The sequence below is a fragment of the Dipodomys ordii genome, unplaced genomic scaffold (assembly GCF_000151885.1).
Source record: "Dipodomys ordii isolate 6190 unplaced genomic scaffold, Dord_2.0 Scaffold27, whole genome shotgun sequence".
NCBI lineage: Eukaryota > Metazoa > Chordata > Mammalia > Rodentia > Heteromyidae > Dipodomys > Dipodomys ordii.
Window position 1 is genome coordinate 18,754,071 of NW_012267243.1, and position 25,603 is coordinate 18,779,673.

Below are 25,603 nucleotides of genomic sequence, written 5' to 3' on the forward strand. Positions count from 1 at the left end.
AATCTGTCTTTTGCATCGCATGGCACTGAATAGAGACTTGGCTTAGACCACGGAGCTGGGTAGGCATCGATTTCCCCTAAGCCCTGAGCCGAGGAGCACGTGGCCACTCTGTTTGCCTGCCGTCTAGTTCCTCATCCGTGTGTGTCACCGAGGACTTTTGAGTACGTGTTTCTCCATTGTCTCACAGGGATTACAACTCTTCCGTAGCGTTCACCTCTGTCAAGTCCTCAAAAATCCCTGCTGTGTGCTGCAAACATTATGTATTCAAACTGGAAGTGGGGGTGAAGGGGGTTGTTGCTAGTCTATTCTGGTCCAATTACCACTTCCTTTTCTGCATTAGGAATCGTCCAAAGATTCTAATTTCGAATCTTTGTGCAACTAGGACCAGACATTTTGATCTACAGTTTGTAAAACTATATAAATCTCGTAACAATTTCCTCAAACATAATCCTTTTTTAAATAGGTAAAGAAACTAAAGACAAGAGATATTTAATGACTAAGTTCTTAGAACTAGTAAAAAAAAAAATTACATACAACCAGAAATGTTTCTTCACACTCTGCATCCAGATATCAGCAGCCATCAATCCACAAAATTTTATTTTATTACATCCTTCCCCTTAAAAGGTTATAATGTAAGGAGTGTTTGTCAACTCAGTCTTCTAGAACTCTTCTAGCTCTTTACTGTGTCCCACGTTTCCAGGCCTCCTGAAATCTTGATGCTGTCTTCCTCTTCTGGTTATTTCATATGGCAGACTTTGTGTCTTCCCTTAATCAGATCTAGTGACGCTTCCTATCCAAAGTGCTGTGACGACATTTAGTTCATTTCCCCACCGATCAATAGTACTTCCTCTGCCTATAGTCCAGGCCAAGCTCCTGAAAAAACGAATCGAGTCTGTCTAGTTCATTGTATTGTACAAAGGTCTGGATCATGCTGTGTGTTTCCCACAGTCTTCGGGGAAGAAGATAAGATGATTTGAGATAAGGCGTGCTGAGCTCCACTGGGGTGGAGCAGCCCCTCTGGGGGGAAAGTCCCTTTTCCAGAGTTACCTTCAACTGTTTCAACCATCGCCCCGGCGCAATGGCAGAGAATGATGCCTGGCGAAAACTTCAAATGGTGCCTTTGCTTCCTAGCTCCTATGCGGTTGTTCCCTTTAACCTGTCGATCTTCTGTTAGTATTTACTTATTCTGTTAGTATTTACTTATTGTCTGATAATTCTTCTTCCCAGGGGTTCTTCGATCCTTGAAACCAGAGTTCTTCTCTCATTACGCCATTGAAAATGGTGTAATATCACCAGATGATATCACTAGAAACTCTCTTAAATAACAAAATCCAATGAGCACTTTTCAGTTCCTGTGTTCTCAGAGTGATGATCCTTGTGGATACACGGCCATGTTGACCACTTCCTTTTCTGAGTCTCCCACTGGCTATGTCTGTGGGTCCCCTCTTCTCGTTGGCCTCATTTGACTCTGGTTATTCCTTTGCCAGATGCCATCTTTGTGCTGGTTCACAAATGTCAGTGCTTTCTATGTCCCAGTGATTTGCCCCATTTTCCCTTGACACCTTCTGTAATGATTTCACCTGCATCAGCGACTTTCCTCTAAATGCTGTTGGCTTTCAGATTCTTACCCCATCTCGCACCATTGGAACCCTGCTGAGTAGCAAGGGTTATCTGGAGAAATGATCAATATCTTTATCTACACACACCACACACCTACGTATCTACCCAGCTATGAGGAAATTAGTTATGCAAGTTGGCTCGCTGGGAAGTCTCAGGATGAAGAATCACAACACCGTCCACGTCCAAAAACCTGGGCACCACAACTGAGTGACAGGGAGGGGACATGAAGGGAGACTGAGTCAGGAGTCACCATGTCCAAGGGCAAAAGGCCGTTTCAGACCAAGAAGTGAGCGGGTGAACTCACCTGCCTCCTCTTGCTGTTCTAATTGGGCCTTCAAGTGATTTTAGGATGCCCGTCTATACTGACGAGGACTCAGCCTCACTCCGTGAGTGAACACCTCCCTTACACAGCCAGAAATGCTGCACCAGCTCTTTCGCATGCTCAAGTGGACACATAAAATTAGCCAGCACAAGTCCATCCTTTGTCAACCTGGCACTCGTAGACATCCCATCCTTAGCCTCCAAATGAGAGAGAGAGAAAGACAGAGACAGAGACAGAGAGGGAGAGAGACAGAGACAGAGAGAGATACAGAGAGAGACAGAAACAGAGAGAGAGACCTATGCCATTTTAGTTCTGCTCCCATTAACCTGTAGTTTCCCTCTGACCACCAGGCGTCGCAATGCTGAGATCCTAGAAGACCTTCTGCATTCCTGCAGACCCCTCCTCAGCTCCGCTGAGGGGGAGGCTGTCTGTCCCTTCATAATCCAGATCAACACCCAGCACTTTGGTTCCTTCTGACCTGATGGTTTGGTGGCACAAAGGGCCACACGGTAGTTCTAAAGTCTGGTTCAATAGGATTAGGGTTGTACCTCCTGGTGAAACTATTTCTCCTCTTGGAACTGAGACCTCAGTGTGTTAATTCTACTAGAGGCAAAGATCGGTGTTTCTACTTGACTTCTACTTCTTAATTTCTACATGCATTCACCCTGGTTTAGAGCACGTGCAGACTTCTGTTGAACCTTTCTCCACCGCCACCATGTGTTTCCACTTAGACAATGCTGTAACTGAGTTTTGTTCAAAAGGCCATTCCACAGTTTTATCAAACGATGGTGAACATGGAGAGACCAGTGAATTCACAAACACGAACCTACAATGAAAGTGAAATGTCTGAAACAAACACCTGTAGATGAGAAAGTCTGAAAAGAAAGCCAGTGGGAGGCGGGCATAAGCCCCGATACCAGCTACCACAATTACGAACTTCTGGTAATTCTGTGTTATACTTTTTCCTCTCAAAGGGCCCCTGTTTCAGCACTGGTACCATTGTGTTTGTCTGGCTTCTCAGCCTTTTCCAGATGAATTTACTCCCATGACAGCAGTTAGGTGAACAGTTTTCTACTCATGTACAACAATTATCTCAGCTAAACTCTAAAATCTTAAGAAAAGGCATTCGCACCTTTTTATTTGTGTATCTTCCGTGGTATCTAGCATAATTTCTAGAAGATATTGTTTCAGTGAGTCATTTTTAATGAGTACAGCATGCGTGTAGTATCTTAAGCCATTATTCATTCAGGCTTCCTCCTAACCACCTCCCTTTGGCCATGTGCCTACCTAAAACATTCTAGTCTCTTGTTGTTGTTGTTGTTTTATGGTTTTTGTTTTTGTTTTTGGCAGAGTCTGGAATTGAAATCAGGGTCTGGGTTTGAAATCAGGTTTGAATCAGAGCGATTCCAGCTCAAGGCTAATACTCTACCACTTGAACTACAGCTCCACATGCACCATGTTTTTGGTGATTTATTAGAGATAAGAGCCTCACAGACTTTTCTTTCTGGGCTGGCTTTGAACCGTGAGCCTCAGATCTCAGCCTCTTGAGTAGCTAGGATGACAGGCGTGAGCCGCTGGCGCCCGGCTTCTAGTTATAATTTGAATTCCCATACAGTGCTCCCTAGCCACACAGTACACTGGCTAAAAAACATTCAGTTCACTCTCTTGTGAGTTTGATTACGCAATACCTGATAAATTTATAAACTCTGGGACTGGAAAAATTGAGTTTCTTGGACACATATAAAACTGAAGACAATTTCTCAGACATTGTAATGTTACCACCATCTTGAAGAAAATCCCACCAAAAACATCTTAGCATCTGTGCTCAAAAACCACAATGCGTGTTTCTACAAATGCCTATTTGAAGTAGCTAATACAAAATTCAAGATGATGAACACCTATAATGACTTCACAAAACAAAATTCCACAGACTGCTTTACGGTAGGGAAATACTAGACATTTGGCTTTAAGTTTGTGAGAGGTCTGGTTTTCTGAATATGTTTTCCCTAAAGAATGAAGAGCAACATTTAAGACTGTGTTCAAAGAACTGGTTTTTTTCTGCGGGGGGGAGATATACATGGCTGTTTGTCATATAGTATTTAATAAAAGGCAAAGGCACGGCTTAACCTAAAATTTGATGAAACCATCATCACGGTAAATGGACCTTACTGTACAAAAGGATACCTCTTCCCATGAGTCCAAGGATAATGAAATTATGGGCACCGTGGTCATGAGGAGACCACACAGTAGTGGGAGCAGTGTTTGTTGTGATTTATTAGCTATGCCTAGAATTTTCCGTGCATTATCCACCTTAGAGTTTTTAAAACATGGGGGATGAAAGAAAACACATCATTTGAGAGACAGAAACCTATGCCTCGCGCCTCACTGGTCATTCATATGCAGAAGGGGCTGTGTCATTTCGTTTATTAATGTTAACACTTTCTATACTTAACTATTTCAGACACTGCTATAGGAGTTGCTGATATAGAAGTAAATAAATAAATAAATTGCTTTTGTTTTGAAGTTTGCTTTTCTCTGGGAGGGACAGTAAGAGATAAGTAGATGTTACATAAAACTCTCTTAACTTGGGAACCAACAACTCCAAAACCGTAGAAATAAATCTCAGTCTTTCACTGACATAAAAGCGCTGGTGGCCACCACCTGTGTAGAGTCCACCCTGTGCCAAAGATTTGAATATATTAGTTGGTGTTTTAAACATACTTAAAAGGTATTTTTGATTCAACAGAAATTTGACTTTGGTTTGTCAGAATCTGGATAAGCAACAAACAAAACAGACAAGACAACGAGTCTCAGAAAAGGAAAGTTATTTTCCCAGTAACTTTTTCTTTTTCTCTCTCTCTTGTAAGTCAGCTTATATTTAATCAATCCTTTAGTGACAGTTTTGAACATTTTGAATTTGTGTACAAACAATAAGTAGGGTGTATACTTCCCAAGCATTAAGTAGAGTGTATACTTTGCCAGCAGTAAGTAGAGTGTATACTTTGCCAGCAGTAAGTAGAGTGTATACTTTGCCAGCAATAAGTAGAGTGTATACTTTGCCTCCTCTTGCCCACCTTGCGATGTTTCTGTCAGATCGAGGACACAGTGTGAGGCCATTTGGGACAGCAGAGACTGTTGAGAGCATTCATAGAGAGCTGTAGCCAGGCTGTGATCCAGGAAGGGCAGGCAGCGATGACAGGCTCATTTTGAAGCCTAATCAGGAACTCTTAGGAGGGCTAGGAATATAGTTCCTGAAGTCAGGACATCCAAAGCATTGGTGCCTGGTTCTGAAAGCTCACTGTGAGCCACGTAGTCTAATTCCACCCAAACAATGCGTAGGGAGAGAGGGACCAGCGGCGTGGTGCTGGAAACGGTATTTCCCCGCATTTTGGCGGGCTCCATCTCTCTCGGCTTACAGGGCCAAGCCATGCTTTGTGGCTTCTGTCTGCAAGGAATACGCAAGCTGCGGACCTTCCAGTTCTCCATGTTTTTGCTTCTCCTTTATAATAAGAAAAAGGCACCCCACATCAAAATGAAGTTGTGAATTAGGATAGATCAAAAGAGGAAGGAATGTGCTCTCCAAGATGTGTAGATAATAATTACGGATTTATTATTATGCACAAGATGACATTGGTTCTCAGTTCATGGCTACCCTTCAGAAGCAGGGGCCGATCCACCGTTCAGAACTACAAACTACGTCAGCTCTGAGGAGGATCACGGGTGCGAGGCAGCCCAGCGCAGCTTTGATGGGTGAGCTTGGTCAGGGTGGAGTAGGGAAGGGCGGAGGTCAGGGGTGGAGCCGCCTAACTAACTCATCAGGATGGAAGTCAGGGGTGGAGCCGCCTAACTAACTCATCAGGATGGCGGCAGCCACGGCCAGAGGTGACGACACCGCTCTCGTTTTTACCTAACACTTGCCAACAAGTGTTCATCTGCATGAAGAGTTTCTCTGATATGATTTCATATTCCCCAGATTGCTAACTCTAGTGTGATACCCAAAGAAAAATCCATGTACTGACATACATCTTATTATAGCTTTTAAATACAGACAAAGGAACACAGCAGGCATTGGAGACCAGCCCTGACATGTTAACACTAGGGCTGGGGTGTGTGTGTGTGTGTGTGTGTGTGTAACACATCAATGGCAGCTTTGATGGGTGAGCTTTGCCAGGGTGGAGTAGGGAAGGCTGGAAGTCAGGGGTGGAGCTGCCTAATTCATCAGGATGGAAGCAGCCATGGCCAGAGGTGATGACAGACACCCCGCTCTCGTTTTTACCTAACACTTGCCAGGAAATTCACTTGTTCAATTATTATCTGTTGACTGTCATCTTTATGTACAGAAACCTCCACATGCCCTGAGAAATCATTACTTTGTAGGGCAAATCTATTCTGTCTCACTCACTCTTGATCTCTCGCTCTCTCTCCCTCTTTCCCTCTCTCTCTCTCCCTCTCTCTCTCCCCCCCCTCTGCCTGTCTTAATTGTCCCAGAAATGAGGCAGAGACAAAGTAGACAAAGTGAACAAATTTTCCAAAAGCAAAAGCTGTGATTTGTTCCCTTGACCACTTTCCCCCACACATCGCCGGTTTTAATTATGGCCATACTTAAAAGCCAGAGTACAAATTTCCTGATGATTTAATAATCTGACAATATAATAATCAGCTCTTATACTAGCTCACTCCAGCACACTGCTGCTCATAATACAACAGCCAAGGTTCTATAAATACCTATGACACAACTTTAATTTCCTGAGGAGATAGGCAAATACAAAAGGTTTCGTGCCAAGTGTTTGGCCATATTAGTACTCAGCATATGTTATACAAAATAGGAAGAAATAGCTTAGCACACCCAAGAAATGCTATGGTACACAATGCAAATGTTTTTAAATTAGGTTTACATGTAATAATATTAACGTAGTTTTCCACAGATACCCATAAATATTCTAAACTGATTCAAAATTTAATAGTACATACATTCCTAAAGAACTTACAAGCAGCACATTCAATAGAGTGCTGGATTTGGAGTTGAATGCTACTTATAACTTTTGAGTGACAGCACATTTGACTGTGAAGAGCTCCTGGGGAGGGGGGGTTGGAGTGAGCCCTGAGCAGCACCTGGGTCTCCCTGCTCCTGGCAAGGAAAGAAGAATAAGTCTGCTGGTAAAGGAAAGAGCTCACTTAGCTTCAATGTGCTGAAGGGCAATGCATCTTTAAAATGAGATAGCAGTAGTAGAGTTGAAATGGTGTGATACATTGGAAATCTTATTTGATCTGTCCATCGCTCGTGCTGAACTGAGACCGTAATCTAATGCTTATGTTTTCACTGAACATTTCTTCCAAACACACTAGTCTATTAACTTAATAGAGTTGCTGTGTGATACATATTCTGCAAACAGGAAAAAATAGCTAAAATTGTATAATGCCTATATAAACAAAACTAGCAGTAGTAATACCAATTCCCGGAGTTAAATCTAATGAGTACTACTGGGTCCTCTTAATCTACCACTAGACCAAAGTTTGGAATGATCCCTTTCACTAATTATCTTTATAAAGCAACTTGTGTCCTGAGAATAAAAAACAGGTGAAATTCAAAGATAAAGTAAATTCCATGCCATTTGCACCTCTGTCCCGATGGTTTTTCAGTGAACTTTTATCTACAGAAACGCTATATCTAAGGTAGGCTGTTGCGGGCAGATAGGCCCTGGTGAGCTAAGAAATGGAAAGACTAAATAAAGTAGCTTAAGAAAATGAGACCAGGGCAAGAGACCGAGACCTTTCTGCACACCAGCTCCATGGACAGGACTTCCTTCCTGTATCCAGAGATTCCAGGTTTTGAGGGAGACGCTGGGAAGTTTTTACCCTGTGGAGCTCATACTCATTGTATCATGGATCGTTGATCGTTCCTTGCAGGCCCCAGACCAGGGCTGGCTAAAAGCCTTCGACGTACTCACAAAACTAGGATTTCCTATGCAGAATTCGTATTGATTTGAATCCCTGACCCACTGTCCACATTGGAAATCCACCCCCGCCCCTCCTCCAACTCACCAGCTTGCCTAAATACACGAAGAGGAGGAGGAAACCAAATCAAATCTCTAGATGAACGGAAGGCGCGCTTCTAAAAGGACTCCCCAGTATGTATCATTTTTTAGAATCTGGTCTTCACTGTTGAATAACAAGTGTATTATATCTCCAGCATGCAATTCGTGAATCTCATTTAATGTCTGGACTTGGGAGTTGCTTGTCAGAGTTTCTAAGATGTCTCCATTCTTACGTAGCTGTACTGCAAAAGGGGCAAGACCCTCGTACGCTCTATCCAAAACCACTCTTCCAAAAATCAAGTACAAGCCGTTCTGAAGGACCTTCAGCTTCATGCCAGACATCTCAGTCACACAAGGAGGCTCAGGAGATGTCATTTGCCATTTTGCAGGAAATGGTCCTGTGAGAAAAAAATAGAAGGCGCATGAATTCTACGCTGTTATCCTCTTCTCGATTGGAACACGTCCTTTACCACCTGCAGGTGGCTTCATTGCTGCCTCCGACCGTGAAGGTCCACTCTTCCCACCCCTCCAGGTTACAGGTGCCTCAGTTTCCCCAAACAGGCCACACCTGGCTGCGCGGAGATCTGCTCGGGATTTGCACGCCAGGCTCCCGGAGCCCGGCCTGCGTGACATGTGAATTCCTTTACTATGCCGAAACCACAAACTTGCAAAGCCTGGCCTGAAGCTTTCTGTATCCCCCTCCACTCCCTCCCCTCACCGCCCCCCCAGCACGCCACGCCTCACGTCTCCTGACTCCCCCAGAGGCCACGGTGTCCAGCTTCAACTTCACATGAAAGCGGAGTTCCCATTTAACAACGAAGTTGATGAGTCCAGCACTATGTTTGTTTGTTCTTGTCAGTCCTGGGGCTCGAACTCAGGGCCTGGGTGCTGTCCCTCAGCTGCTGTGCTCAAAGGCACGGCTTTGCTACGCTGAGCTCCACTTGTGGTTTCCTGTTGGCTACTGGGCTGTGAGTCTCACAAACTCACTGCCTGGGCTGCCCCAGACCCCACCCCGCTCTGATGCAGCTGCCAAATTCGCATCGTTTTTTCTAATCCAATGTCGGGTGAGCATAAGGAAAACTGATTTGGAAGCTAAGCGGAGATAGTTGCCGAGACACTGGGGCTCCTGTGTCTCTACTTCTCTTCCTTACGCTTATTAACAGAAATGCTGCTTCTGGTGTCTCCTCTGGACATCAGCAACATGAGATGTGAACAGGACTTTAAGGAAAGAAAGGATAGAAACTATTTCAAGACAATCAAACAAATGTCTGTCCTTAGTGGAACAGAAATACAAGTTGACTGCTCAATCTCAGACTCACACATCTTTAAGTGTGACATGTATTTTTGCACAGATGGGATCCTAAACGTGAGCTTCACCAACCAAGCGGCTGACAAGTGGCCGTAAACAGCAGCTGAAATTGGAACAAAAAGACAAATCTGCGGTGCACACTACCACCGGCCTCAGCCACCACGGGCTAGGCAACGTGGAAGGAGACGGGGAAGGTGGCTACTCACCGAACTTTGCTACACAGGCCTCTCCAGCGGGCTGCTGCGGAAGGAAGAGAACCATCAGTCAGGCTGCGGACAGTAGCTCTGCTTAACCACACATTTGATGTAAATGAACTCGACAGGGCCATAAAAAGATCCCCCCGCCCCACCTCTCAACGCTCCCAGCTTCTTCCTCCAGATGGCTGGCTGTGTCCTTCACCTTTTCTTTATGTCACCCCTGCTTTGGTTCTTAACAGAGCACAATGTCTTATTCCAGCCACCTGACCTCCCGTACAGGAAAACCGCCAGATCGTGTCCCCTCTCCCGTTTCTGAAAAGCAGCCTCCACATCCCAGTGACTTCACAAGGTGATTTATTGGCAAGTGGGAAGAAAATAACACAACTCCTATGTTTATCCTTACCTAAAATCATACAAAACCAGCTCTATAAGTATTTACAATTCTGGTTGATAAAGCCACCCCTATTTAATATCCAGATAATCTCAACAACCAAGACAGGCTGCAGAAGCGGATCCCTGAGTTTGAAATGACTGCTGCATCCCGTATTTCCCTGTTAAAAGGTAACATCAGCAGCGGCGAACTTTACAAATGCAAGTATTTAAGTAAAAAGCAGGCAGAGTCGAAGGCAGGGAGACGGCGTCCGGCATCCTGCATTTAGGAAGGACGCAGGGAAGCCAGCCGGGGCTAGGGAAGGAGATGAGCGCTCGGGGGAGGGCCTGTTGGCCCGTGACACCAGCGTCTGCTTGGGAACCGCAGGTGTTGGGCACTGAGGCCTACAGATGGAGCATTTGGGGCAACCCGAGGCGACACACTGAGAGCAGGGCACGTGGCCCACGAGGGTTCGTGACACGGACGAGGCTGTCCCGGAGCTCTGTGACGCGAGGCGTGAGCCACAGATCCACGGCAGGCTTTTCGCTGGTTCCTAGGACAGAAGAGTCTCACGGACCTTCCTGCCCAGGCTGGCTTCGAACCACAGTCCTCAGCTCTCAGCCTCCTGAGTAGCCAGGATGACAGGCTCATTGTCTGATGAGAATGTTCCTGTACACTGATGGAGGAGTCATACATGAGTGCAAGGAGAGAATTATAGCAATATCCTTGAGCAAGTAACACAATAGGATCTATTTTGTGGGTTGACCCGGTGGGCATGTGAAAATGTATCCGTGGAAAGGAGAAGGCAGTGTCCATGCACACAGTGTAGGTGCAGGGTAGGTCTTGGGGGCTTTGGATCTTCTTTATTTCCAACTTCTGTTTTCTCTTAGGACCTGGAGACAAAGTTCTCAGCAGAGTTAAGGGGGATGTTATTGGATATTTGAAGAGAAGTCGTTCAGTAGAGAAGAGCGAATGGACTGGGGAAACACAGGCTTTTTACAGCAACATGAAAAGTCCCACTGGAAGTGAGTGGATCTAAGCTAGAACTTTCTTTCCTGAGACACAGCACAGTTGGACTTAATCAGCGTTGGAAGCTTTCCATGGATGGTTTCACCATTAGATTAGACTAAAGAGAGAGATAGGAAGATGTCAGATTAGTCACGCAGAGGTTATCATGAAAGACTTTGGAATCCAGTGACATAAGGACAGAAAGGCAGGAAAGGGGCAAAGGCTAACATTAATGCGGAATTCCTTTAAGAAGGTGAAAAGGTGTGTTCTTCCATTTTAATCCATATCTCTTTATGAGATAATTTCTCAGGGATGACAGTCAAAGCATAGAGAATAAACCAGCGTCACCTCGATTAGAATAGGAATTTCAGACTGTGCCTGTCAGGCACTGTACTTTATCACCGATCTCGGAGGCAACTGTAAGAATGAGCACACCCCTTCTGTGGATGGGGAAACGGGCCAGCAGGATTGGGTAATTAATCCCTGAGGTCATGCGGCTGCTGGGAGGCTGGGCGGAGGGCCAAGGGCAGCCTGCCATCTCCAAAACTCTCACCCGGTTTCTATTTATAATCTAGCCGTGTGCGGAAGGAACAGACACCCACCTGTAAACACGCACAGAGGGTCAGAATCAGGTGTTCTGATAGCCGCACTTCCTCTTACATGGTTGGACTCAAAATAGCCAAAACGTAACACATTTTTCTCCCTAATCAGATTATCATGTGGAATAAAATGCACACTGCTTTTAAGTGCGAGTGAAACTTCCCTGGGTGGAAGCATCCTGCTTTTCACTGCAGGAAGGGACTTTCCTCCACACTTGTTTTCTCTTTGGACAAATTCTGTAAAGTTGTTAATAATGAAGGGTGGACCAAACTTTTTTTTTTTTAATTTTTTGGGTCCAGTCATGGGGCCTGAACTCTGGGCCTGGGCGCTGTCCCTCAGCTCTTCAGCTTAAGGCTGGCGCTCTACCACTTGAGCCACAGCACCACTTCTGGCTTTTTTCTTTTTGTTTATGTGGTGCTGAGGAATGGAACCCAGGGCCTCAGGCATGCAAGGCAAGCGCTCTACCACTGAGCCACCTTCCCAGCCCTGGACCAAACTTTTTAGCTCACTTTTTTTTTAGTGAAATGTCTACTAGAAGAAGGGAGAGGCATGATTATCACCCAAGGAGATTTCTGTTGGTCTAAAAGGAGCCAAACTTCTTGTTGAATAGGAGTTCAGTTCGTGTCTAGGGAAGGTACAGAGAAGAAATAGAACGGAGAGCAGCATCGCTGCCAGGCCGCCGCCGGTGGCCTGTGCAGGTGGGCGTGGCGGCTCGTGGAGTGACTCGGTGACTCACCGCCGGCGCCCATCCAGGGCTTCCCTTCTAGAATATTTATTTGTGGGGTAACAGGGGAAGGAAGTGCAGGCAAGGAGAAAGAGGAGGGCTTGAGCTAGCGGCTCCACTGCCAGCGGGCGCCCGGCCTTCCCATTGGAGCTAGTCTTGCAGACATTAGGCCAGGAAACTATCCAAACAACCTGTGCACCCCTCTAAGTTGGGCGCAAACTTTTATTGGTAAAACATTGGCCAGGGCTCTACTTGCCCAATCTGAGCTAGTATCTAAAGGGTATTGCTTCATCCTACATCTTGCCTCGGCTGCTTTCCAACACACACACACACACACACACACACACACACACACACACACACCTTTGAACTCTGCTCTGGTCAATGTTCTTAGAAAAATGCTTCTCCATTCACTCCCAAGCCCTGTCTCAGATACACATGCACCACCTTATTCTCCCCAAGACTCAGAATCTGCACATAGAAAATGCTTGGCTCCTGAATTAGAGTTTTCTCATTTTCTTTCAGGTCATACTGAAAACACTGCTAGTAAAGACTCTACCTGTCTCCATCCCCAGTGCAGATTCCATTCTTAAGGCACATAGCTTAGAATGCAGCTCCTTGGGAAATTCCTGAGTCGCATTTTGGGGCTTCCCAGACAGACATGCTCTCCCCCCTTATCCAAGAAGCCCCCCACCATCACCTCAAGCCCAGAGTCCTGGCTCCACTTTGAATTCCCACATCATTACATCCCATACCACTCTTGGATAAATCATAGACCACAGTATTTTATAGCCAACAGTACTACTAGTGCAAACATTAACTACATCATTCCCCTCCCTCCCAGATGGGAAAGCTGAATACCAGGGAGACCAAATGGCCTTCTCAGATTTGTACAGTTAGCTACTCAGAAAACAAGACCTCGCATCCAGCTCCTCTCAGTCCTGACTTACTGCTCTTTTTCTCCTCAGTGATACACTGATCATCTGTCAACTGCTGTATCCTGTCTTCTGTTATCTCTTGATGTCTTTTCCCTTAATTATACCATAATTCGCCTGTAATTCCTTGAGGAAAAAAATACCATATTTTGACCTCATTTTTATTTTATCAAGAAAGGGGTAGCAAAATTCCAGAGGAAAAAGAAACAAAACACCAAGACATCTATCACTCATGTGATTAAATCAACTAGTTCCACCTCCCACATTTCTGCAGCTAACATTGAACACCTCCAGTATCCTTTGTCTCAAAACACCCAGGCACATTTCAAGACCCATGTCATTACAAGACCACCAGCCCTGCGTGTCAATGACAATGACTAGACTGACACACACATGGTCATACTTGAACAGCAGCCTGAGGTTCTGTGGCCTCCTTACCTTGAATGGGAGGAAATAAGCAACCAGCACAATGGAGCAAACCAATAGCACGAGAATTATTGCTGAGCAGATGAGGCAGGGCTTCCAGAATGATCTCTGTGCTCCTTGGTGGTCTGGCTGGCTTAACAGCATACTTCCCACGTGTCCCCGGCTCATTTTCTGGAGGAGTCTGAGCGGTGGAAAGCGGATATTCACAGTGTTGGATGAAGGATGCCGTGTCATGTTTTGTAGTATTATGGTAATTAGGCTGTAGGAGGCAGGGAGGCGGAGTTTTCCTTCTGAAACATTGAGTCAGAAATGATACTTCAAGGCTGAGCGCTGACTCTCACTTGGCACCAAGCAGATATGCTAAAGGAATGGAAGGCTTCGGGCCAACCCAAACACACGAGGGGGAAAAAGCCAAAAAGAGGGAAGTTCCGAAGCAGGGTGAAACTCTTTCCTGGAGCAAGAGGAAGTACAGTGTCTATGTTCAGTGAGGCTTTGGAGAAAAAGCGGCCTGTCTGAGGAAATACCCCCAATTATTTCCAGAGAGGAGTTATTTTTATAAGAAGCAGCAGAGTTGGGATTCAAGCCTTCCCAACTCCAAATGCCAGGGCCACGTGGTGAGCAGAGGGCGCATAGTTTAGGAGGAAAAAAATGTGTTTGTGATCGTGATGTCACTGCATGGCTTGCCTTGTATACGGCTGTGGCTCAATGAAGTTGGAAAATGAAATCGACTCTATGTCAGGAAGAAGTCTCCTGTGTTTCTAGGCTATAAAATGTGTGTGTTCTGGGATAGACTCTAGAATCGCTAGCATGTGTGCTATTAGAACCCAATAAAAAGGTAAATACAGCAAGCTCAATTTTCTCGTATTCCACCATTTAAAAACTCTGAAGCATCAGGGCTAGCAGATATTACCAAGAAGTCTGTTTTCCTGTCCCCTGTCCCAAGCCTCCTCTCTATTCAAAGAAAACAAAACAAAACAACAACAAAAAAGATGGGTTTTCTTCTTGACACCATCAACAATGCTGGATTTACTACAACACAGAGGAGTTCACTAGTTCACTGTTCCTCAGCCTCTTCATCTGTGAAGATGGAGACCTTCCTTTCTTGCACAGTCCAACATGGTATGCTGGAAATCATTTGTGCTGTTTAACTCAGACAGACCTGAGAACTACGTCCGCTGCTACATCTGTGGTGCTGGGCGTATGGCTTGATCTCTGAGCCTCAGTTTCCTTAACTGTAAAATGAAGAAATTCTCTACTTCGCATGACTGTTGCAAAAATAAAGTCACTTTAAACGTTACGTTTTGTGTGTTTGTCTTTCTCTGCTTTTTAGAAATACAATAAAGATCAATTCATCATGAAATAAATTTTTTATTTCCCTCAGGAAGTAGCTGAAATTCACTTAAATAATAGGGGTCAAATGAAAGTATTTTGAAGAAAATGCTTTATGTGTATATGTGTGTATGAGAGAGAGAGAATGTGTGTGTGTGTGTGTGTGTGTGTGTGTGTGTGTGTGTGCACATGCGCGCACGCACGCACCAGTCCTGGGGCTTGAACTCAGGGCCTGGGCACTGTCCCTTAGCTTTTTTACTTTAGCCACAGTTCCACTTCTTGCTTTTGGGTGGTTAATTAAAAAGAGTCTCAGAGATTTTCTGCCCGGCTGGCTCTCAACTGTAACCCTCAGATCTCCACCTCCTGTGTAGCTGGGATTCCAGGTGTGAGCCACTGTGCATGGTACTTGTTTTAAATCAGACAAAAGGAGATGTGACATCCTCATTCATGACAGAAAGAGGAAGCTAAGGTTAATGGAGAGCATGGTGCTTCTCACCACTCGTTGATGATGGAGTGGACCCCAGCCCAGAGATGCTAATTTGTCACTAGCCATGCTATTTTAGTACCATAGTATTTGTGGAAGTATTTCTGAGTTGTCAGGATGCTTTTATATTGGTCAGTAAACGTGTCTCAAGGCTAGATGATCAGAGAATAACTTTGAGCACAGCGTGGTCCCGCAGCTCTGCAGTAGATGGTATGATTCCAGGGACTGAGTCACCAGCCAAATGCAAACGGAGCATGCTGATGCTTTGAGCCTGTAACTCTTACACTTAGGTCTGGAATTCGCAAATACAAACCTAGAAGTTAGCGTTTGCCACAAAGCTTGCTTACTCGCATCCTGCTTCTGTGATCTGCCCCTTCTTTGGTCTCCTCTCCTCATGGCAGATGCACATTTCCTTGTCTGCTCCAAGTGTGGCCACAGGAGGAGCTCTTCAAGTGACCCCTTCCCCGGCGTCATCCATCTGGGTCTGACTCCAGCAGAACCTAACAAATTACCTTTTCACATTGTGACAGTTTCTGAGGAAAAATGACACACTTGAAGAGACTTCATTCCAGAACCTCTTTCCATGGAATGGGTTGAGAAATGAAAGAACTTCAAGTTAGGACAGGTGACAGTAGAGAAGACGTTTTAATTCTAAAGTAATGAGTCACCGTCAGTACATTTTTTTGGTAGAAGCTGCAATGATTACAGGTGATGTCTTGGGATTGGATGAATGGAGGTGAGCAGCCATACTCAAACTTTGGATTTCTGACCTGTCCTACTTCAAAAATTTCAGAACGAGATTTTTTTAATTAAGTCCAAATGGAAAAATCTATTTCAAATATGTACAATTTGATTACTCAAGGATCTTCGAGGGTTATAAAGTTGTCATGGTTGCCAAAGAGTTACATCCAACCAGATTACAATCTTCCACCCACGGATAGAGATGCCCACCACACAAAAGACAGAACTCTCTAGATGAGCTGAAACGGGTGACAATTTAATAGGCCAGGAACGGGTTGTTTGAGAGGGGGAAGGGCCCTCTTAGATGAATGGTAAAGCTTGAGGAACAGGGAATATTTAAACTACTTTGATCTCCACAACCCAGTGACTCTCTTCTATGCCTTGTCGTGCTTTGTCCTATTTTTGTGTGTTGACATTTTTTAACTCTTTCCGAAACTCTTCACGGTTTGTCTCATTTCACTGACTTACGCTCGGCCTTCAACTGCCCTCTCCTGTAAGCTGTCCTGGGAGCCTTTTGGAATGGGTAGACTCTTCAGCCCGGACCACTTGTCCTTGGGAGATGGAGAAGAAGCGTAGTGCTGGCGTCTGCCCACCGTGCGGCGTCCTGAACACTTTTTGGCAAGAATTGTGGCTTCCCACTTGGAATCTAAGCTGAGAACAGATTTTTCATCGTACACTATGGCATGATACCACCTATTCAGAACCATGTGACTTTAGACCCTTGAGACACTTCCGTGATCAGACTTTGCTGTTAAATCCTCTCTGGCCGAACATCAGATTGCCAGAGAAGTATGAATTGTTTGAAGTTATTCATAACTATTTATTTTGCATGATTATTTAATCTCATTGGGTTTTTTTAAAAAGACTTAAGATTCCCAAGATGGAATTCTTCCCGTCTCCTGGATTTCCTTGGGTATCCCTGGAAAAGCAAAGCAAATCCAACAAGAAAATATTTTTTTCCAAAATTTCTCCCTCCAAGCCACTTCACAACAGCTCCAGTGGAAAACAATCTGCACATTTACTGATCTCAACATCCAGTTCTGATGCGTTCTCAGAGACACTAGCTCGTCTGATCTTCATCTAGATTGACCTGGTGCCATTCAATTGACACAATGTGATTGTGGCTAGGGTTGTTTGGCTCAGCTCTGGAAATCTAAATGAGCAAGGTTTATCCTTTCTGTGATCCCTAAATACAGTATTACCCTTATCAATTTAAGAAATGTTTTTGAATGCCTTCTCTGTAAACAAGTACACTATTGGAAGCCTACATACTGATCGAAAATGGTCAGATCTGTATGCTCAAATGTGTTGAGTTGTTTGGTACTTACAGGTGACTGGGGAAGGCAAGCACGAGGCCAATGCAGGAAAGGTGTAATAATAAGGTGAGCGTGAAATATCTAAGTTTGCTAACAGGAAGGAGCAGTTTCATCAAAGAGGCAAGAAAAGGTGATGTTCAGATGAGACCTAAGCCTGAGGAGAGGTTAACCAAATAAAAACTTCAGAATCCATTCTTCTGAACAACTGACTACTGATTAATGTATAAATGCATATTTAATAGACGTATATATGCACATATGCATCTGCATTTATCTATGCACATGCATGTTGGAAATGGAGAGGTGCACAGGGATAATTGAGGTCTCTAGTCTTTAGTTCTGCTTGATCCTTAGAGGTCCTTACACATTTGAGACTTCCAAAATTGCATTGAAAATACATTTGCAATCATAGATCTTTGATCTTATGTAAGTTCCCCCAGAGTTGTTAGGAAATTCAGTTTAAGGCAAGAACTGGCCAAGTATCTAGAGTTGTTCAAGCTAAGGTATTTGTCTATCCAGTCTGATAACTTGAGTCATGCATACAGTAGCATGTTCACCTACAAAGAAGAATTTTTAGGCTGGTCTGCCCAGTGGAAAAAACACTGAATCACATTCTTGTGGAATGCTGCTTTGGTGAAATGCTGCCAACTCTAACAGCGTCCGTCTGTTTCCTTTGGCTAAATAAAGAGCAAGCACTACGGAAGAGCTATTTTGCAAAGATAAGGCCCAAATTATTTCCAGTCGCTCTTTGTCCAACAAGCCACAGGGAAATCTCTGGCCGAAAGTAAAAGTGTTCCCTGTCCACACACGTACACACCTTACCCTGCCCACTCAGCCTCCTGTCCCATGAATTCCTAGAACATGCAGGATGCCGGCTTCACTGGCTGCAACAGCACTAAGTAGTGGTCTCAAAGGTCAGCCCCAAAAGGAGGCAGACAGAGAATGGTAAGCTATCAGCAGGGAAAGGGTATGCACTAAACCTTGGTCTCTATGGGACACCACATTAGCGTTTAAACACCAATTATTTTGTTAATATAACATTAAACAAGCAGGTCTTATTAAGCCTTACAGATTAAAAAAAAATTGAGGCTAAAAGATGTTTAACGATTTATCCAAACATACAACTGGTAAAATTCAATCCAGAACACTTTAATTCTCAAGTCGATTTTTTGCTTAGCATCTTGATAAGAGACAGGACTTGAGACAGGGGCAGAGCATTCAAGTGAGAGACAACCAGCTTGGAAAGAAAAGTTTAGTAAATAAATGTATTTTAAGACAAGCACAATTTTTGTGTGTAAGTTCATATACTTCCTTTTTCTTCCTTCATCCTAAAATGGCTTAAGTTTGAGATGGAGCCATATTTTGAATCAGTTTCTTATGCATTTTATTAGCATATAGTAACGTGTTCAATGGGGTGCTCAATGTGATATTTCTATCCATGCATATAACGCACCCCAATCCAACTAACTCCCCTCCATCTCTCCCCCCAGGGCTCCTCTCCCTTCTTAAAGCAATTTCAATAGGTTTCATGATTCTATTTCATTCATGCATAGAGTCCTTTTACGACATCCACCTTCACTTACTTCTCTAATGGTCTTCCTCCCTCTTATCACCTGCTCTAATGGTCTTCCTCCCTCTATCACCTGCTCTCCTCCCTCTATCACCTGCTCTCCTCCCTCTATCACCTGCTCTCCTCCCTCTATCACCTGCTCTCCTCCCCACCAAAAAAAGGCCTGTTCTACTTTCTCATCATTTTTTTGTGTGTGTTTTAGTTTAATTGTTCAAAGGGGTTTGCCAGTAATTCACATATGGTATACTGGAGTTCGCTCACATTAACCTCATCTGTTTTTTCTCCCATCGCACCCTTGACTATTCTGTACCTTCTGGTGAGATTATTTTTGTTATCCATACCCATGTATTGTAATAAAGTCAAATTCAAAGTTAGAACACAGAGTGCGCACGTGCACGCGCACACACACACACAAACACACACATACCACCAACACCAACACCTGATGTGTGCCATATACACACACAAGGCTTTTCCCCTTATAGATATTCTACTGCTTTCCCTTGCTGCTAGCTCTAGCATAGACAGACAGACAGACAGACAGACAGATAGATAGATTAGATAGTGGAAGGAAGGAAGGAAGGAAGACAGACAGACAAGAAAAAAAGAAAGAAGGGCTTTCTTCACTCTGTATGGACCAACAGTTGTCAAACTCTAAAATCCAATCTGAAAAAGAAAGAATCAGCTGCTACCAGTCGGAGAACCTTCTCAGGAGCTCCTCATCCTAAGCACTCACTCCACGTGTCTCAGATCACTGTGTTGATCCGTGTTATATTTACTCAGCAAACCACAGGAGTCAATAAGCAGTCACGTGCCTACTTGCCAACTTCTCTGCTGGGCTGAGGCCCCTGGGGATAAGGGTTTATTTCCAGGCGGTCAGCACTGGGTGGGCGGTCGGGCGGCTGCACCGGCCTGAGGTACTCACAAAGCAGCAATCAGCGGAGCTGCCTGGAGGTGGGGTGGGGAAGCCCTGGCGGCCAGGCCAGCCCGGAAGGCTTTGCCTCACGTCCCACACCCCGGCCAGCGACAGCTCCGTCAGTCCCAGCTGGCCCTGCCCGGCCTGTGAGGTTGAGGCTGACACAGCGCACCGGCCGGAGCCTGCGGGTCGGACAGCGTGACTCACCCCGGTCCGTCCGCTCCAGAAGCTCAGCAGGATCTTACTAAACGCCCTGTAGGCCTAGAGAGGTTGCTCTGTCTGCTTCCTGATGTCTGTCCAATCTGCTGTAATGTAAACCTGCCCACAAAACCACATCCTTGTCAGAGAAGCAAACACGGGCTGTTCTTCCCCGGGAGGCCGGGCAGTGACCAGCCCGGCTGACACGGAGGCCCGCCGCCCTCCCGCCCGCGGGAATGTGCTGTCTGCACCTAGAGGTCCTTCTGTCCGACCGCCGACCACCGTGCAAGGTGTGTGTGCTCTGCCGTGCACACCCCCCGCCCCCCCCAGGGCCCGACAGGGCTTTATTTCCAGATGCACAAAGCCTGACAACGAACGCACGGGGGAGGAGAGAGTGAATGACCTAACACACCTTTCCTCAGAAAGCCGCTCCGTCCCAACACAGCAACGGAAATGGATTAGCACAGGAAGTGCCCAGTCAAGAAAACCTAGATATCGGAAAGTTCCTGGCCCTTCGGCCGGCTCTTCCCTAGGAGTCTCCATGACAGAGCGGCCGCTCTGAAGAACCCCACCCAGCTCCCAGTTCCTCCTTTTGCTCGGGATGAAAGGACACGCGAGTTCTTCTTGCAGGACTCAGGCCAGTGAGCCGTGAGGCCGGGATCCTTTAAGGGAGAAATGAACACGGGGGGGGGGGGGCACAAGCCAACTGCAGACCAGGCTCACACGAAATGGGAGTCTGTGAGAAGGAGCACGAATGACCCAAGACACGCTGGGCAGAGTTTAATCGTGGGAGGCATCGTGGAGGGAGTCTGTGTACGAGAAAGGGACCAGTCACATCATAGGCAGAAAGCCGGAGAGCCGGGGGCCGGGGGGCTCTTTCCATAATGATGCTCTCATAAGAACAAAAGGATGAAGAGCTCTCTCCACCCCCTCACCACGAGATGAATCAGGAGAGTCTAAAAACAGTGGAGAGGAAAGGAAGAAGGCTCATGTGAAGAAATGATGACCAAAAACCTCTCAGGAATATGGGTATAAAGACACACGAAGTTTAACAAACTCCAAGTAGAATAAACCTGAGCACCTCACACCCACACATGATACCCAACTACTAAAGAGTTAAAAGAAGATAAGAAGAAAAGGTTGAAAACTTCAAGTAACCTCAGGTACCACATATAAGAAATGCTCACGGAGCATACCAGCAGGTTTCCCAGAGACACAGACGCAGTGAGATCATGTATCTAGTTAATGTGTTGGAAGAGATAAAAACTGTGAACAGAGTTCTTTGTCTGGTAAAAGTTTCCTTCAAAAGGTGAAAGGTAAACTAAGACAATTCCAGATAAAAGTTGGAACTTACTCCAACTAACAGGTATCCTTCAAATTGGCATGAAAAGACTAATCCATACTCTGAAGTCATACATAATACTAAAGTTTTCTGGCAAAGGTAATTATTTGAACAAATATAAGAACTTCCATTATTGTAGTTTTGGTTAGTAAATTATTATTTAATAAAATGGAAAAAGATAAAAGCATACACCTTTATAAATCTAATTTAAGGTAAATAAAACTTAAAAAGGTGCAATTTATAGCATCAGTAACATGAAATGCAGCCAAGTAGAATAGTAAAGAACTGGAGTATTATATGCAATTGAAGCTATTACAGTACAAAATTATAACTTTAGAATGAGATTCTCATAGCCAGAGATAAAATATAGAGAATGTACACAAAGAGAATTGAGAAAAGAAACAAAGTCTAAACACTACAAAAATAACCAACTAAACACAAAAATGGTATTAATGGGGACTGGGAAGGTGGCTCAGTGGTAGAGCGCTTGCCTTTGCATGCTTGAGGCCCTGGGTTCAATTCCTCAGCACCACATCAGCTCAGCAGAAAAAGCTGGAATTGGTGCTGTGGCTCAAGTGGTAGAGCGCTAGCCTTGAGCTGAAGAGCTGAGGGACAGCGCCCAGGCCCAGAGTTCAGGCCCACGACCATCAGAAAGAAAGAAAGAAAGAAAGAAAGAAAGAAAGAAAGAAAGAAAGAAAGAAAGAAAGAAAGAAAGAAAGAAAGAAAGAAAGAAAGGAAGAAAGGAAGAAAGGAAGAAAGAAGGAAGAAAGGAAGAAAGAAAGGAAGGAAGGAAGAAAGAAAAGAAAAAGTTAATGGAGAAGAATGAGGGACAAAATGTTAGGGGACAGACAGAAAATACAAAATATCAATCAAAGTGAGTCCTGCCCCAAGGGTAATTACTTCAGATGTGAGCAGCCTAAACTTCCCAGTCAAAAGACACAGATTTGTTGAATAGTTATCAAAAGATGCCGCAGATGACTCGGTTTAAACCTGGGATCCATGAAAGTTGAAAGAGAACAAATAGAAAAATATATGCCAAGGAAATGGGAACTAAAAAACAGCATGGTGGCTCTCCTAATATCAGATCAAACCTCTTCAGGAAACAACAAAGGACATTATATAGAGATAAAAAGTTTCAGTTCATCAAATAAATATAAAAATTATAACTACATACATTCCAGCTATCAGGGCTCCTAAATAAATGAAGCAAAGTGACAGAATGAAAGACACAGACAACTCATTTCAACTAGAGATAAAACAAATCAGGACCTAACAGACAAATACAGAACAGTTTACCCAATAATATCAGAATATATTATGGAACATTTTCCAAGGTAGGATATATATGCAGCTACAAATAAGGTCTCAATACCTTTTAAAGGCTTATAAAAACAAAACTCACAAAGGTGGGGAATTAGTCAACACACTCCTAAATGACCAATTTTGAGTAATAGCAATACTGGAGACACTCTATTACTGCATTTCAAATTATATTACAAAGCTCAAAACTCTAGAGAATTGGCGTAAAACAGATGTAGATATTGTAAGGTCCGCTCCTGGATGGCGAGCAGACTCCACCCTCCTCCCAGCAAAGTCTCCACCCAGTACCTGCGTTACCTAGGCAACTGGGACACCTGGAAGAGGTCACATCTGCATCCGCTGAGGTCACATCTGAATTTGATGTGGCCACACCTTTCCCCGCCCATACCCTAGATAAGGCCTAGCCCAGGCCCAGGCTCTCTCTCTCTGCTCTTTTCTAGCTCTTTTCTCTCTTTCCTCTCTTTCCCAGCTCTCTCTCTTTCCCAGCTCTCTTTCCCAGGCCTTTCCCCACCACGTGGAGGACCAAGATGGCCTGGTGCCAGCCGGAACAATGAATAAACCTACCCCTTACCTCAATACCACATGTGTGGTGCAGTTCTTACTCGACTACCTCTTTTAAAAACCTAACAGATATCAATGTAGTTATAGTTTTTATATTGTTTGATGAACTGAAACTTTTTAACTCTACATAAGATATTTACAGTAAATTGAACTAAGAAGGGAGGCAAACAACACAACTGTTGGTGAGGACGTAGAAAAATCGGAGTCCTAGGACATTGCTCACAGGACATTAGGGAATTATCACTTAGTAATATCTCTGGCCATTTTTGCTCCTATAACGCAGTATCACACTAGATAATTTATAAATAACAGAGCTTTGCTTTTTCAGCGCTGGAAGCAAGCTGAGAAGGCATCAGAGGATTCCGTTCTGGAGGAAGGTAACACCCTTCCTCAAAGACCAATACCACAGTCAGATGCAATAGCAATGAAGACATTGCCAACAAGGAAGGCAAACAGAATGACAAGGTTGCTCGGCGACCTTGAAGAGGAAATGTTTAAGGAGGCAGATGAATGCCAAGAGGACACAAATAAACAACTGGGCCAACGAGAAGAAATCAGGTACACGCAGGACAGGAAGGAAAACTTCAAGGAAGTCATAGAAGTCGGCGCAAAGCTTTCGCACCACGGGAACACTCCATATGGTGGCTGCCCTTTCCAGCCAGTCCCCCTGCATCTGATTTAAGCCCAGCAATAAAACTCAAAGTCTTCAAGAAGATAAAGAGGTAGATGAGGGTCTGCTGGCAAGCACAAATGGGTCCTCGTTGGCTGTTCACAAGTACCTTAATGAAATGAGGGTGAGTCAACCCATCGCTCACGCCGGGCCCAGGAGGCACACAGGGATCAAATGTGTGGCCCGGATACTTGAGTTCTAGGGGGAAAGAAGAAAAACTGCATACTTGCATACAAACTAGAGATCTTGACGCTTTCCTCTACACTTAGTCTTCTTGCAGTCAGTGCTCTCGTTTGGAAGTGATTGCAATAGGCCCATGGACCAAAATCCAGTCCACAGAAAGGTGTTCTCGGGAGCTGGTGGAAGTTTGGGGAAACTGAGCCGTTGGGGGTGGGCCTTAAAGGGGCGTAAGCACCCAGCCTCCCACCCAATTCTCCTGTGTCTGGGCTATGAAGTGTTGGTCTCATGTTTCAGCAACATACGCCTTATGACGTGTCCCCCATCCAAACTGTGGCAACCACCAAAGTGTGAGCTAGCATGTGTCTTTCATTTCTTTCTTTGGTGTGTGTGTGGGGAGGGGGGGAGTGAAATCAGGGCGCTATCCCTGAGTTTCTTTTGATCAAGGCTAGTGCTCTTCCACTTGAGCCACAGCTTGACTTCTGGATCGTTTTTGGTAATTAACTAGACATAAGAATCTCACTGACTTTCCTGCCCAGGCTGGCTTTGAACCACAATCCTCTGGTCTCAGCCCCCAGAGCAGCTAGGATTACAGGTGTGAGCCCTCAGTGCCTGGCTACATCTTTCTTTTTAAGCTGCTTATCTTAAAGCAGGAACAGAAAGCCAACACAGGAGACTTTACCTAAAGGTCAGTGAGAAATGTAAAAATGAGGTTATATTCTTTGTCTTGACACATGAGAAAAAGAACAATAAATTTAGCAAATGCACCTATTTGTAACTTAATCAAGCAACGTTTCTAATGTTTATTCAAAACTAGATTTCTCAGCACATCTTGTAAGTGAATGGACTGCTTCCTTGTGAGGCTAGATTTTGAGCTAATCCAGTTTTAACAGCTACCACTTTCCGTAGAAGCCGACCAGCTGAACTCTATTTCCTCTTCGGAAAGGTCTGAGTCTGACTGCCAAGCCGCACATGTCATCAACAATAGCTCAGTGGAGAAAGGGGAAAAAAGATAATTTCCAAACACTCAAAAGCCTGAGAATATCAAGTTCACACTAATCAAAGGAACCCGGAGCTTTTTAAAATTTTTCCTGTCTTTAATTATAAGAAATACTTTTCCATACTGCCCCACCCTTTATTCTGAGTGTTAATAGAATACCCTATCCCCAGTCCAGGGACTGCACATGTCAAAGTCCACACATCTAAAGTGCTACTGAACCTAGGGGTGTGCTCCTAAAGCCACAAATCCAGCATCCACCACCCGGCTCCAGTCACCCTATACATATACTCCCTATACCCCTATAACCCCTATACACCCTATATACACTATATACCCAATACACATTATACACCCTATATACCCTATATACACTATACACACTATATACCCTATACACACTATACACTCTATACACCCTATACACACTATACAC

The 25,603-nt window shown here is 44.6% G+C and overlaps 1 protein-coding gene across 1 annotated transcript; it reads right to left on the reverse strand.

Annotated features, from left to right (window-relative positions):
* Nucleotides 1-8,031: 8,031 nt before the first annotated feature.
* On the reverse strand, nucleotides 8,032-13,780 carry Tnfsf18 (tumor necrosis factor (ligand) superfamily, member 18). The gene is given in 3 exon segments (XM_013015560.1): nucleotides 8,032-8,375; nucleotides 9,493-9,568; nucleotides 13,601-13,780. Coding segments are annotated over 3 exon segments (600 nt in total).
* Between the last annotated feature and the right edge of the window lie 11,823 nt (nucleotides 13,781-25,603).